The 15,231-nt window shown below is 53.7% G+C and overlaps 1 protein-coding gene across 1 annotated transcript in view; it reads left to right on the top strand.

The window, feature by feature from the left end:
- Positions 1–15,231, top strand: part of RPTOR (regulatory associated protein of MTOR complex 1) — a 418,321-nt gene that overhangs the window by 358,538 nt on the left and 44,552 nt on the right. Inside the window, exon 21 of the mRNA XM_030923092.1 lies at positions 3,218–3,336. Coding sequence (XP_030778952.1) covers positions 3,218–3,336 — 119 coding nt within the window. The remainder of the gene's footprint in view (positions 1–3,217; positions 3,337–15,231) is intronic.

Here is a 15,231-nt window from a genome sequence, read left to right as displayed (position 1 = left end):
GAGCTGCTTCGATGCCTTACTCAGCTGTGGGGATCCCAGGACCCCAGAATAATCAAGGGGCGTGGGTCTCAGGCGGGCACTCATCAATAGGCATCTTGTGGGACCATGCTGTCACCCACGGTGGAGGGTGTCGTGGAGCCAGGCGGAAGCAAACTTCTCCAGTGAGGCCATGTCTCCTCCTCACCAGGGCCTGTTGCAGGGGCGAATTCAAAGCCAAATCTCCTAGCCCACCCGCCCACTCTTTAAAAAAACTGAGGACACAGCCATCGCCGATGTCCTTGTGTTGCATGGAGCAGTTCCTAGGAACCGGCATCCGCTGGGATAGAGAAGAGTCTAGGGAGTGTGCCCACGGAGCCTGGACCGGTTTTACATTTCTGAGACTTACTTGTGAATCCACACGGCTGTTGCAGAGCTGTGCCATCTGAGCTGGAAGGCTTCGGTTCTGTCCCAGTCCACGCGGTGCAGCACCACGGTTGAGCAGAAGGTGCATCTGCGTGGCGCCGTGGCACGGAAGTCCAGGTGTGCTTGGGCCCTAGACTCCCAAGACATCCCCACTGCCTCCTTCTGGGTGCAAGGCTCAAGCACAGGGACCGCCTGCCAGGTGCATACGTGCATGGGCAAGACCTGCGGGGGACGTGTCCCTGGGAAGAATGCTTCCTTTAGTTGAAGGCTATAAACTTGCCCTGTGGGATGAGACATGTCAGCTCCCAAAAGAGGTCCCAGCCTCTCATGATTCACTCCAGCACGGGCCGCACAGTGGCACAGCGTGACCTCCCAGGTGGCAGCTGAGCTCTTGGTTCCACACGGCTCAGTCCTGGAGGCGCTCACTCACTGCAACAGGGACTCCTCGTAGTGGCCTCTTCAGGAGCCACGGGCACGGGGCTTCCCTGACCTCTGCACTCATGGTGGGGGCATGCAGCAGGGGTAGACACCGGCCCTCCGTACATGGAGCTGAAGGAGAGCCTGTCTCAGGCTCGCTGAACAGAAGCCATAGGTGGCTGCAGGCATCTGCAGAACCCATGCACACATTGACTTTCGCACCCCACCTCCATCTCCGTGGACTTGACCGGGCCGTGCAGAACCCACTCCACGTGCGCAGCGTGTTCATGCAGTGAGACGAGGTCCTCCACTGGCTTTCGATGCTTAAGCTCTTTCACCAACAGTCGGGTGGCCTGGAATCACACCTCACTCGAAATCCTTTGACTCTCTAATGAACAAGCACTTGCTTCTCAGCAAATTGTCCAACTTCCCCAAAAAGCAAGAAGATGGAGTTCTATGGTGGCTGGATCCCTTTTCAACTCCCAGTGCCAAGGGCAAGGCCCTGCCTGCCTCGGCCTCTGGGGCGAAGCCTGGCAGGAAACTGGCACTCCTGGTACCCGCAGGCAGGGGAGGCACCGCCTGGCCCCGCTCTGCCCTCCACACTCGGTGCCTGGGCCCAGCCCTTGCTGGACCTGCTGCCTCTACCAGGATTGCTGCTTCCCTTCTCCGCCTCTCTGGGTCCAGCATGGCATGGACACCAGTTCCACAATGCCTGCTCCATCAGCCTCCTCCCTGGCCTCGGCCAATGCTGACTGCACCGGGACCCCACGTGGCCCGTGCCTGCCCCTTCCTTCTGGTTTCCAAATGCTCACAGCCCCCACCCCGCAATCTCTGATTTGCTCCTCCAGGCTTCTGTGGACTATACCCTAAGGCTCCGCATCCCCATCACCTCCGCGTTTTATTGTTCAATGTCTTAGATCTTGTTTGTGCTACCCACCCTCGCTCCATCCCTCCTTTGCCCAGAGAATGATCCTCCTTCCCCTCAAAGCCCGGCTCCTTTGTGCCTCTTCCACCAGGCCTTCCTGCCCTTCACCTTCTAGCCCACTGCCAACAGGAGGAGTCACTCTTGCTCCTTCCTGCGTCACTCTGAGGCTGTGCGGTGTCATGGATGTGGCATGGCTCAAAGGTCTGAAGGGTGCGCGTTCACATCCTTCATCCTCTGGGCCTCACCTTCCTCAGTGATGCTGGGGGTGATGCCTGCCTGTAGGATTGCTGGGGAATTAAATAGGACCGAGCAGCCGCACCGACAAAGCCTCAGCGCTTCCCTCCGTGCCCATGACTCACCATTGTTATTTATGAATGAGTCTGAGTCCCTGCTGTGTCCTGCCTTGTCTGTCTTTGTATCCGAGCGAGCAGCACAGGAACTTGTATCAAGTGTCGGGTGAGTCGGGAGAGGCTTAGGGACAGAAGTCACAGCACATCAACCTTTCGTGAAGTCCCAGCATGTCAAAGCAGGGCCAGCGCGGAGGTGGGCAGGGCCAGCACGTGGAGGTGGGCAGGAGGCGCACGCGGAGGTGGGCACCAGGTGCGCGGAGGTGGGCAGGAGGCGTGCACAGAGGTGGGCAGGAGGCGCGTGGAGGTGAGCAGGAGGCACACGCGGAGGTGGGCACCAGGTGCGCAGAGGTGGGCAGGAGGCGCGTGGAGGTGGGCAGGGCCAGTGCGCAGAGGTGGGCAGGAGGCGTGTGTGGAGGTGGGCAGGGCCAGCGCACGGAGGTGGTCAGGAGGCCCGCAGAGGTGGTCAGGAGGCCCGCGGAGGTGGGCAGGAGGCGCGTGGAGGTGGGCAGGGCCAGCGCGCGGAGGTGGGCAGGAGGCCCGCAGAGGTGGTCAGGAGGCCCGCGGAGGTGGGCAGGAGGCCCGCAGAGGTGGTCAGGAGGCCCGCGGAGGTGGGCAGGAGGCGCGTGGAGGTGGGCAGGGCCAGCGCACGGAGGTGGGCAGGAGGTGCGCAGAGGTGGGCCGGAAGCGCTCTCTGGGTCACAGTGCAAAGCAGCACGTGCTGAACTTGATGCGGTGTAGACGTCCATGCCACATGTACCATTACACGTGGGCCGCGGAGGCTCCTGGAAATCTAGGACGTGACATCAGATGCTCCTCCAGGGGTGTGGTCGTGCCCTCTGATCCGCTGAGGCATTTCGAGGAAAGTTACACCCTTTCCCATGCAGTTTTCCTTTTAGAAAGATTCAGCCTCAAGATGAATCCGTGCGATCAAACCTAGTGATCAGCTAAGATTCTTGAATCTCGGGACCCATTGCCAGAATAACAAAATGGGAGCTTCCTGTAACCTCGACTCTTTAAAGCAACGCTTCCGATACCAGGGTTAGGGTTTCAGAAAATGCAGCTGCCTTAGGAGCCTCGTTGGCAGCTACTTTCTACTAAAACATCTCCCATTTCTCTCTCTTAGGAGTTTCCTTTAATAGCGTTTACACTCAGATTTGGAGAGTCCTGCTGCACCTGGCTGCTGACCCCTATCCAGAGGTGTCAGACGTGGCCATGAAAGTGCTCAACAGTATCGCCTACAAGGTACGTGCCGGGCGCTCCCCACCGCGCTCCAGCTGCTGGTTCTTGGTTATGAGTGTGCACGCGAGGAACCCCAGGCGTGCCCGGGTCCACACCACGGTTTAGAAAATAAAGCGAGCTTCAGCAAACATCTTGAATCTGGAGATGTACAGTACACCCTGAACACTGTCTGTGCCGCTCCCGTGTGGGCAGGCTGCTGGATTTACTGACCCCCGTCAAGGCAATTAGGGGAGGACTCAGGACTGCCATTATTTTTCAGGATCCTCTGATGTCTGAGTGAGCTACAGTGCTGGCCCTTCTTCCATTTTTTTTTCTTTCTTAATTATTTATAAGAGACAGGGTCTGTCTATGTTGCTCAGGCTGGTCTTGAACTCCTGGGCTCAAGGGATCCTCCTGCCTCAGCCTCCCAAAGTGTTGGGATTACAAGCGTGAGCCACCGCACCTGTTTTTTGTTTTTTTTTAAGACAGAGTCTCACTCTGTCGAGACTAGAATGCAATGACCTGATCACGGCTCACAGTATCCTCCAACTCCTGGGCTCAAGCAGTCCTCCCACCTCAGCTTTGGAAGTAGCTGGGACTACAGGTGCACACCACCACACCCAGCTAATTTTTAAATTTTTTTTAGAGACAGGGTCTCAATGTGTTGCCCAAGCTGGTCTCTAACTCCTCAGTTCAAGTGATCCTCCTGCCTTGGCCTCCTGAAGTGCTGGGATTACAGGCATGAGCCACCGCACCCAGAGTTTTCTTGCGTTTCTGATAGCAGTGATTTTTGACTCATTCAAAACCCGTCTAGCTAATGGTTTCTTATTCATGGCCATTCTAGCTACAGGGAGCTTTCCAAAGAATCAGCTTTTGGTTTCATTGGTTTTTCTATGTTGTTTGCCTGTTTTCCATTTTACTGATTGATGCTTTCATCAGTAAAGCTTGCTTTCTTTTGCTTACTTTGAGTTTAATTTGCTCTTCTCATCCTAGTTTCTTAAGGTAGAAGCAGAGATCATTGATTTTAGTCCTTTCTCTTTGGGGACTGTAAACTCTTCTCAGTCCCTTTTGTGAGCTCTGGGCGTTTGGTCTACCACCTTCCCGCTGTGTTTTCTCTGCCTCATGGGTTGTCAGTCTACCGTGAGCAGATGAGCACTTAGTCAAAGACTCTGGGGGCCTCCCCTGCAGACCTTGGAAGCTTTCCCTCTCCAGTCCTCTGTCCTGCAAATTCTCGCCACCTCAGCCTCCCTGGAGCCCCGGTCTCTGTCTCCTGTTCCCTGAAAGTGCTGGGCTCACCCTCTCTGCGCTGTGGCCTGGGACTGCCTGAAACCACGTGCAAGCTAGGACACAGGGCAGCTGTTTTATTGCCCTTTTCTCAGGGATCACAGGCCTGCGACACCCAGCACCCAGTGTCCGAAAACAACTGTTTACGGTATTTTTCCTGATTTTCTAGTTGCTTATGGAAGTTGGATGATTTACATGGAATTAGAAGTCACTCATAGCACTTAAAAAATTTTTTGTAACTTTTTGATAAAACTTCAAAAGTTTACAGAAACGTTGCAAGAAGAATGCAGGGAAAGGCCACACTCTTGCAGCCTCCGCGGTGTTCTCCGTCTTCATCCGACCCCGCTGCGGAGTTGACTTGGGTATCACTCACTGCCAGGGTCTGCAGGGTTGAGGAGCCACGGCTTTCCGTCCTCGTCCATTGCTTTTTCCAAGTGAGCTATCGAGTCTCCCTTCTCTTGCTGCGGCCTTCTGGGTCCTGGCCGGCTGTCAAGCCGGGGTTCCTGCAGCTCCTCAGCTCCTTTTGCTGATATTATACTTGTGTGGCTTTCGGTTCCTCCAACTAAGTTATTTTCTGTTGGTCTAGTTATGTCTTATTCCTGACAAGTTGAAATCACCTTACTGTCTACAGTTGCTGCTGCTTCAATTCTTTTAATTATTTATTTATTTTGAGATGGATTCTCGCTCTGTTGCCAGGCTGGAGTGCAGTGGCACAATCTCAGCTCACTGCAGCCTCCGCCTCCCAGGTTCAAGCAATTCTGCTGCCTCAGCCTCCCCAGTAGCTGGGACAACAGGCGTGAGTCACCGCACGGGCTGATTTTTGTGTTTTCAGTAGAGACGGGGTTTCATCATGTTGGCCAGATGCTCTCGATCTCTTGACCTCATAATCTGCCTGCCTTGGCCTCCCACAGTGCTGGGATTGCAGGCGTGAGCCACTGCGCCCAGCCTGTTCTTTATAGTATCACAGGTAATAGTCACAAGTAGCCTATTGGCCAACTTGGAAAGATCCAGATTGTTTAATTCTGCACCGGCCTCCCCTCCTGCAGCAGACCGCTCTGCTACTTCCTTCATCACCGCGTCCCTGCTGCGGACTCTGCCACTTCCTTCGTCACCGTGTGGTGTGGCCAGCTGCACAGGCACCTGGCGATGTTCATCCCCAGGCAGCAGGCCGTCTCCTCCGATTTCTTTTATGTGTCACTGGCCTATTGAAAATAGCCAGTCAATTAAGTTAATGTTTTCATTATGCGGTAGGAAAACTAAGAAATAATATAATTATTTGCTTTTAAACTAAGAATAGGATAAATACAAAAATAAAACTTAGGCTGGGTGCAGTGGCTCACACCTGTAATCCCAGCACTGTGGGAGGCCGGGGTGAGAGGATTGTTGGAGCCCAGGTGTTTTGAGCCCAGCCTGGGAAACAGTGAAACCCCATCTCTGCAGAAGAAGAACAGGTTAGCCAGGTGTGCTGGCAAGCACTTGTGGATGCAGCTACCCAGGAGGATGAGGCTGGAAGATCCCTTGAGCCCAGGAGCTCAAGGCTGCAGTGAGCTCTGATCGTGCCGCTGCGCTTCATCCTGGGTGGCAGAGCGAGACCGTGTCTTTTAAAATAATGTCGAAAAATGTATGTTTGCTACATATTATGGTCTGAGACCAAGAGGGGGAGGCAGTAAAGCAGATAGGAAGGAAATAAGGAAGAAAAGAAAGTCGTAAGACTGCACAGGCACCCCTGAGGGAACCACCCGTGGGGCCCCCAAGCCAGAGCAGCAGGTCCCGAGGCCTCTGAGATGAGCTGACGCCCTGGAGGATTAGGACTGAAATCATCACATGTGCCTGCTACGGCTTAGGGAAAATCAGTTCTTACCACTTACCACTGCCCTTTTAGACTCTAAATAGCCTCTACCACTTTTAGTTTAAAATTTCAAGGTTGGGTTTTAAATAGCCATTTTCACTAAAATAAGTCTAAAAGCTTTTTATAAACATTGATAAATGGTTTAAGTTTTTAGAATTGATGGCCAGTTCGCCATCTCAGCCGGCAGTTCTCTGACACACAGGAGTGTCTGGTGGCCTCTTCTTTTCTCTTGGAGGCACAGGATGGCTGTAGCCATGGACCACCCCTGCTGTGTCCTGACTGCACAGTTGGAGGCCAGCGCTATTTAGGTTTGATCATTTTCCCCCAATTAATTTAGCTTTTTGGGTATTTTGATCATGATGAAATCAGTATTCAGCCAATTTAAGTTTATTTTTCAGTGGCTTTAGTGTATTTGACCTTACTAAAAAAATAGCCTGAATTATTTTAAACTGTAATCCAAGTGCCTAATCTTGAAATATAAGGACTATTAAGTGCATTCCTGTGGACCTGGCCTCCGGTTGTTAAATAGCTCCTCCTAGGAAGCTCTCAAGCATGTGTGGCACAGAAGCCACTGCTCTCTGCTTTGCAGCAAACGTCCCAGCACAGCCTCCACAGCCCAGCGCCCTTTTGGATTGTGTGTGACATGTAGTCTAGCTGGACAGCCCGCCCCCTTCTCCCCCCGTGGTAAGGCAGTTAAGCACCTGCATGTGCCTTTCATGTTAGCAGATTACAGCAACTCGAACACAGGACCTTGTTGTGCTATCTGATTGAGCTCCAGAAACCCCCATAAAAGTGGCATTTGCCTTCTGTGCCTGCTTTGCTGTCCTAGAATGACACACAGACCTGAAGGCACATGGCCATCACTCCAGCAGACACGCCACAGCCAGAGGAGTGGAGACCAGAGTCAAGAGAAGGCCTCTGCTAGAGACCTTGCTATACATAGCACAATGCAGTATGAGCTTGTGTGTGTGTGTGTGTGTGTCTGAGTGTATATAAGTGTGTGTGGGTTCAAGAGTAAACATTGCTACTAAAGCATTTGGAAGCATAAATCTTTCTTGTCTTCATTTTAATTTCAAGAAATGCCTTATTTTCCTGCTCTAGGAACTGAAGGGATTAAATTTCATTTTACAGAGAAACGAGCCTATTTTAGATATTTAACTCTGGAGCCAAATTTTTGTTCATCAGAGTCTAAAACAGCCTTATTACTATGGAATGCCCCGTAGAATTCTATATTCAAATACAGAAATTGCCACCAACTCTGTATGAGAGAACCCACACAGCTCCAGAGATGTGGTCTGATTTCATGTGTGTATGATGTATTTCGATTCCCATTCCATGAGCTTGGGGTTTTCATTTTGCTTTTAGCTTCCTTTTCCCTTGATTTAGTTTTGGGGTGTTGTTTGTTTTGTTTTGAGACAGGGTGTCGCTCTGTCACCCAGGCTGGAGTTCAGTGATCCAGTCATGGCTCACTGCAGCCTCGACCTCCTGGGCTCAAGCAATCCTCCCACCTCAGCCTCCCAAGTAGCCGGGACTACAGAGGCACACCACCATGCATAGCTAATTTTTGTATTTTTTGTAGAGATGGGGTTTCACCATGTTGCCCAGGCTGGTCTCAAACTCCTAGGCTCAAGTGATTCACCCACATTTCCCTCCCAAAATGCCAGGATTACAGGCATGAGCCACTGCACCTGGCCTGCTTTTAGGTTTTTTTTTTTGAGGAAAATTTCAGATTATTGTAGAAGTAGAAAGAAAGGACTGATGCTCCTCAGGAGCCTGCCTGTGGCCCCAGCAGTTCTCACCCTGTGGTTTTAGGACAATGCCAAGAAAGAAACTTCAAGCCACAGGTGGTCACCTGTCAGGGCACACATGCTCATGATCACTGCTTATATCATAATTTATGAGAAAACGTATGAGCATAAATGTACAAACTCACCTAGAAGCACTGCTGCAGCCTCTTGATGCTGTGAAGAGTGTGTGCATGCACTGGCTGCTGCCTCTATTGCAGGACCCATACATGCAGACAGAGATGAGAAATGAGTGTACTTAACGAAAGGTCAAATTGATGGCAGTGGCAGCCTGTCTTGGAGCAGCCACTGCCATGACGTCAGCTACAGCTGGAGAGGCATGGCCAGGGCCACGTGCTCCACGAAGCTGGCAGGAGGCAGGAACAGGAGGAATCCCCACTCCCTTCCAAATTGACAGGGCAGGAGCATCATGCTCCCCAGGCGCAGCTGCAGCCGCCCAGCCACAGCTCTGGATCCAGGCATCTCTGTGCTCTTGGGGACCAGGAACAAGCAGGAACCCCACTCTCCCAGGCACAGCTGCAACCATCCAGCTGTGGCTCCAGACCCAGCCATCTCTGTTCTTGGGGGCCAGGAGCAGGCAGGAGCCCCACCCTCCCAGGCGCAGCTGCAGCCACCTGGCATGGCTCCTCCATGCTGTCAGGGGCCCAGGAAGCACCCCTACCCCCGCAGGCTCGGAAGTGTCTACTCCCATTGCCTGGCCTCTCCCTGCTCCTGGCACCCACTTCAGTCTCGGAGCAAAGTTAAGGCTGAACCCAGGCGCTGTTGCAACCCCACCAGCTGTGCACACACTCGAGGCAGGGCTAACATGCCAACCTCCTGCTGCCTCAGCCCCCTCTGGACTTTGGGCACCAACAAGCATGGGAGGGAGGCTGAGGGCAGGGACTGAGGGCAGTTTGGCACCGGTGCCCCTTGGCACAATCAGCCTGGGTGTTGTGGATCATGGCAGGAGGCAAACAGGGTCCTGGGCGGAAAGGGGCGGGTCCCTGGTGAAGTGCCACCTTCAAGCCAGGGATGGCCTGAAGCCTGGGGGCTGGGCTGATGGACCAGGATGGGAACTTATGGTGCTTTTTCCGAGCCTGCCCATAGCTGCTCATGAATCTGTCAGCACACACTTCCTCCCCTTTGAAGCCCATAAAAACCCCGGACTCAGCCAGACTTGAGGAAACAATGGGATGACCTGCCTTGAGAGAACAGCTACCCACTCCAGGGTCTCCTTTCTGCTGAGAGCTGAGCAGACATTGGGAAAACTAGCTACAGAGAGGAACTACCCACTCCAGGGTCTCCTCTCTGCTGAGAGCTAAGCAGACGTCAGGAAAACCAGCTGCGAAAAGGAGCTACCCGCTCCAGGGTCTCCTTTCTGCTGAGAGCAGAACACTCATCAGGACAACCTGCCTCTGGAGAGGAGCTACCAACTGTGGGTCTCCTCTGAACTGTTCTGTTGTTCAGTAAAGCTCCTCTTCAGCTTGCTCACCCTCCACTTGTCCATGTACCTCATTCTTCCTGGACGCAGGACAAGAACTCAGGACCTGCCAAATGGCAGGGCTACAAGAGCTATAACACAAACAGGGCTAAAACATGCCCCTTGCTTGCCACGTTGCAGACAAGAAGGAGAGAAGAAGAGGAGAGAAGAGCTGCGGCCCTTCAGGGAACCCAGACCTAGGAGCACCCCAGGATAGGGCTGTGATGCCATCTCTGGGGCTCTGCAGTTCCTGGTGTCTCCAAGCTTCCAGGCGCCACCGTGGTCCCCAGTGCCAGCTGTTGAAGCTGCTTGTAGTACACCTGGCCCAGCCACAGCCTTGCAGGGAGCTGACACCTATGCCAGTGCCTAGAGCTGCCCTGCATGTGTGGCTTGCACAGTGGCTGGACCCCACATTCACTCTCACCACTCTGCACCTGGCTTGCCTGTGGCAGGTGTGAGATTCAGGCCAGCGGTGTGAGCCAAGCGCAGCCCACCAGGCTAAATGGGCATAACAAGGCCAGTGGGCCCAAGTGAAAACCTGGGCAAAGGCATCACCAGTCACAGAGGTTTCTGGCTGGCAAAGCAACACCCCAAGGATCCCATGACATTTTGATCTGATAAAGAAAATAAACATTGGCTAGGTGCAGTGGCTCATACCTGTAATCCCAGCACTTTGGGAGGCCAAGGCAGGCAGATTACTTGAGGCCAGGAGTTCAAAACCAGCCTGGTTAACAGTCTCTACTAAAAATACAAAAATTAGCTGAGTGTGGTGACACACTCCTGTAGTCCCAGCTACTCAGAAAGCTGAGGCACAAGAATTGCTCGAACCCAGGAGGCAGAGGTTGCAGTAAGCTGAGATGACAACACTGCACTCCAGCCTGGGTGACAGAGCGAGACCCCATCTCAAAAAAAAAGTAAAAAAGAGAGTGAAAATAAAGATTGAGATACCCAGGAAAGCATATGCCAAAGCACTAAACATCCTAAGCCTGACACCTGGCTTCATGCTTTCGTACTGTGAGTTACTTATGGATAGGTTTCTTTTTTTTTTTTTTTGAGACTGAGTTTCACTCTGTCACCCAGGCTGAAGTGCAGTGGCGCGATCTCAGCTCACTGCAACCTCCATCTCCCAGGTTCAATCAATTCTTCTGCCTCAGCCTCCTGAGTAGCTGGGATTACAGGCACGCATTACCATGCCCAGCTAATTTTTGTATTTTCAGTAGAGACGGGGTTTCGCCATGTTGGCCATGCTGGTCTTGACCTCATGGCCTCAAGTGATCCACCTGCCTTGGCCTCCCAAAGTGCTGGGATTACAGGCGTGAGCCACTGCAGCCGGCCATGGATACATTTCTTTTAAAATTACACTGTCATGCCAGAATTTTCTCTCCTCCTACTTGACAGCATCTCTTAGAACCCAGAGAGCCCAGTCTGTTTGTCCCTACCCTCTGTTCTCTCAAGCTGCCTGAATCGTAAGGATTTCTTAATTCAGCATGTTTGCAATTAGCTTCTAGACCAAAGTAGTTCTGCACTTGCTAAAATTGTCTTTACCTCTGAAATTCTCTGAAATTTCTCTTCCAGTGATCTCAGCCGATCTGCATATAGATATTCTGATTTCTTTTTAATCTCGTCAAACAGCATTTCCTTAACTGAGATGGACAGTTCTCTGTTGTCGCCGTTATCCCTCCCTCTAGAACCACACCTCTCTGAAGCCATCGGGCTCTCTCCCAGCTCAGGGCCCTCTCCGGGAATCGTGAGCTCTACCTCCAGCCCCTGAAGGCCGTGCTGCCCGTCCCAACCCTGCCTGGTTTCAGTGGTGACCTGCTGCGTGGAAGTGTCCAACTGCCTCTCCCACCAAGCCACGGGCGTGCACACCCTCTGCATCCTCAGCGAGCTTTCGCCTCACCTGTCTTAGTTCCTGCACCTCCACCCAAAGGGGGGATGCTCAGAACAGTGGGAAGAGCCGCCCCAGGAATGTGGCACACCAGCAGCACTAATGAACAGCCTGGACACGTGTCACGTCTACGGCTTGAAAGCTTTTCATGTGCGTGCTCATTCCCCTCCCTGCAGACCTGGGGAACGAGGGCAGCATCAGCCTGGATTAGCTCCAGAATCAGACGTGGCCCTGCCTTAGAGCCACGCTGCCCAATGCCGGCCCATGGGCCCCTGCCCAGCTAGAGCAGAAGCACCCCTGGAGAGCCCATCCAGACGGAGATGCCCTGTTCCCCTGCGGAGATGCAGACTCCGGGCTCTGGGGTAGTGGCCAGGAATCTGTTCTCCATGAGACTGTTCTGTGCAGCTGCAGGCAGCGGCTGCCCCACAGGCACCCCCACAGGGGTTCATAGCCACGAGGCACTAGGCTGGCTCTTAGGGCCTGAGGCTCCTTCAGGCAGGGACAGCACCAGCTTTGCCCCGAGCCCCATTCTAGCTCTGCTGGCTTTCAGCCAGTGACTTCATGCCTCTCAGCTTGCATCTCTCCATGTCTAAAACTTAAAACTGGGATCGTGGTACGACCCCCACCCCACTAGGGCTGTGGTAAGAAGTGCAGAGCCCTGTCCCTGTGCCGCCCGGATGCAAAGAGGGATCTACACAGCAAGTGCATTGTCGGCACCCGTGTCTGTCGCCGTCACCTCCTTGGCCATCTCACCATCCTCTGTGGAAAAGGGGCCACAGCAACTCCACCTCCCGAGCCTTCCCTCTCGCCTGGCTCTGAGGAGGAAGGGAGCTGGTGGGCTGAGACACCTCGGCCTCCACTGCCGTGGAGTTCTCTTCCCGCAGCACCGAGGACTGAGGCGCCGTGACGCCACGTGAAACTCCTCAAGGCTTCCTTTGTAGCTACTGGGCAACTAGCTAAGAGGCACTGTGTTGCTTTAATGGAATAATACCCAGGACTGACTTCTCCAAAGGAAGAGGTCGTAGGATGTATCTAGGAAACGCAGTTTGCAGAAAAATGACTTGAAGAAATAGCAGCACACGCTTTTGCAGGGGCTTCTTCTCCCCCACCAAGCAGCCCGCAGCCTCTGCGCTATTCTTAGCCCCAAAGTGCCTCTGGATAATCCTCTGGGAATCCCTTTTTAAGAGTTTCTCACACATGAGTCCAGATCCTCGATATAAAATTAACAGGAACATTTCTGAAATACTCCACTTCCTCCCAAGATAGAGCAGCCAGAAGCTGACTCTGGCATCCGCAGCCCTGACTGTGTCAAGATCCAGTGGGAAAATGCACTGTCCATGTCTCTGAAATGCACGGTATTTTTATCTGCATTGGCTCGGACCCCCCGTGTCCTTGTGAGGTGGCGCTCCCGGAACAGGAGACAGTCCCCGCTCCACCAGCTGCACACAGACAGGGGTGGATAAAAGATGCCTGGGACTTCATCTTCTGAGAGTGTTTATGTGTACACTGGCCCAAGAGAGCATCTGTGCTGAGAATTGCACTGTTAGCAAAGTCCTATTTGCCACCGCTGAAGGTTGGCTTGGGGAGTGGAAGAATGGCCCTGTCTTGTAGCCGTCACCCTGACCGTCTCACAGCTGCCGTCCTCTCTGGACTCAGACCTCCCTAGAGGGCGTGTGTGCACACCCTAGACCACTGCAGGCTGTGAGCGAGCTGGGGTTCTGGGGGTGTACACGCTGAGAAGGGTACGGTGTCCTCGAGGCAGGCCTGGGCCCACTGAGGCTATATGGGCTGCACTCAGCCCTCCAGTTTGCACCTCCAAACCCAGCCTCTGCCGGCGCTGTGCCTTCTCTGTTCACCCTTCCTGGTGCTGCGCTCTCTAAGATGGTGGCAGGGACCAGCAGAAAGGACTCTCCCTGCTCCTCCTCTGCCCCTGCCCCAGCCGCGCCCTGCAGCCCCTGCTCGTTGAGCGCCCTGTCCTCACACCAACACCGCAGGCAGGCAGGTCTGCCAGGTCACCTCTGAGGAACGTGCTGCTCATGTTCACAGTCTTGGCCCCACATCCAGCGCAATCAACGCTGAGTAAATCTTTGTTGAACAAATAGGAAGTGCATGGCTAAAAGAAGGCTTCCTCCAGGCTGACACCCCGTGTTCACTACACTAATCGGTCGGGGGGGGATGGGAGGGGGTTCCTGAACCAGGTGTGTGTCCATCTCTCACGAGATTTCCAAAAGTGATAGAAAATTAGTTTTGTGACAGCAGCCACAGGTACAAGCCATGTGAAAGCAGGATGATCTCATAACCCCAGGGGCTGCGAGAATTCCTGCCGAGGCCAGGATCAGTTCTCTTCCCAGAAGAGTGGACACAGCAGAGGGTTCGTCACCACGGCTCCCACACGGTGCTCCCGCGGGCGCTTCCCTGCAGGGTGGCAGGGGTGGGAGCTGCACAGACCCCGGGCAGCTGAGCGGGACACCCCAAGGCTCCTGAGTCACCCGCCTCAGCCCAGCAGCGCCTGAGCCTTTGTGCTCCGTGAGCGTCTGAGCATGTGTGGGTTTTGCTGAAGGCTTCATTTCAACTCCAGAAGTTTTCTGTCTTCCCCGTCACCTCCCACTGTTTTTCCAGACATTTTGAGAAGGCACATAGAAAGTTCAGAGTCGAAAACTTGCTTTTCTCTTTTTAGACTTTTGAAGGGATCATATGTCTGGCAGGTTTTGTGGGGTGGTTGTGTGTGTCTAGGGCTGGCCAAATAGTTTAATACCAAAACAAAACAAGTTCAGAAAGAACAACTCTTGTCGTTTATAAAATAGGAACGTTGCTTCAAGACGAGTTAGGTTCCATTTTCCTGCTATTTGCGTTTTGAAGGAAAGGGCGATCTGGGAAGCGTCGATGTTACATGCAGGATTGTTTTGTTTTCCTTGGTGTTCTGTTGGCTGAATTGCAGGTTCAAGGTTCCTAACTTCTAAGTGAATAATTAAAAGCCGTGAGACACCCAGCACTTGGGGAGGCCAAGGCGGGTGGATCACAAGGTCAGGAGATCGAGACCATCCTGGCTAACATGGTGAAATCCTGTCTCTACTAAAAATACAAAAAAGTAGCCAGGCGTGGTGGCGGGCGCCTGTAGCCCCAGCTCCTCGGGAGGCTGAGGCAGGAGAATGGCGTGAACCCGGGAGATGGAGCTTGCAGTGAGCTGAGATCACGCCACTGCCCTCCAGCCTGGGCGACAGAGCCAGACTCCGTCTCAAAAAAAAAAAAAAAAAAAAGCCATGAGACAGTGCAGGCTCCACGCGGATGCGGATCTGCAGGACGGGGTTCTGTCTGACCGGAGCGCAGCCTGGGATGGGCCGGCGCTCAGGGAATGGCTCGTGCCTGCGGGATCGGTGGGCACCTTCACAGAGCAGCTGGCCCCGTCCTCCTGATCACAAAGGAGATTGCCCCGGCACCATCAGGCCCTTCCGAACGCACACAGCCTCTGGAGTCCAGAACCCAGTGGGACCCACGGCCCCCACGTCGCACAGCGCATTGAGAACAAAACCACCCTGAAGCAGCTGGGCCCTCGCGAGGTCCTGTCGGTGGCCGGGCCGCACACGCCCTGGCTTGCCTGGTTTCTCACAGATGCTCACTAACGCCGAGAGTTGGT

The sequence above is a fragment of the Rhinopithecus roxellana genome, chromosome 19 (genome assembly GCF_007565055.1).
Source record: "Rhinopithecus roxellana isolate Shanxi Qingling chromosome 19, ASM756505v1, whole genome shotgun sequence".
NCBI lineage: Eukaryota > Metazoa > Chordata > Mammalia > Primates > Cercopithecidae > Rhinopithecus > Rhinopithecus roxellana.
This window is presented reverse-complemented; position numbering and strand designations above follow the sequence as displayed.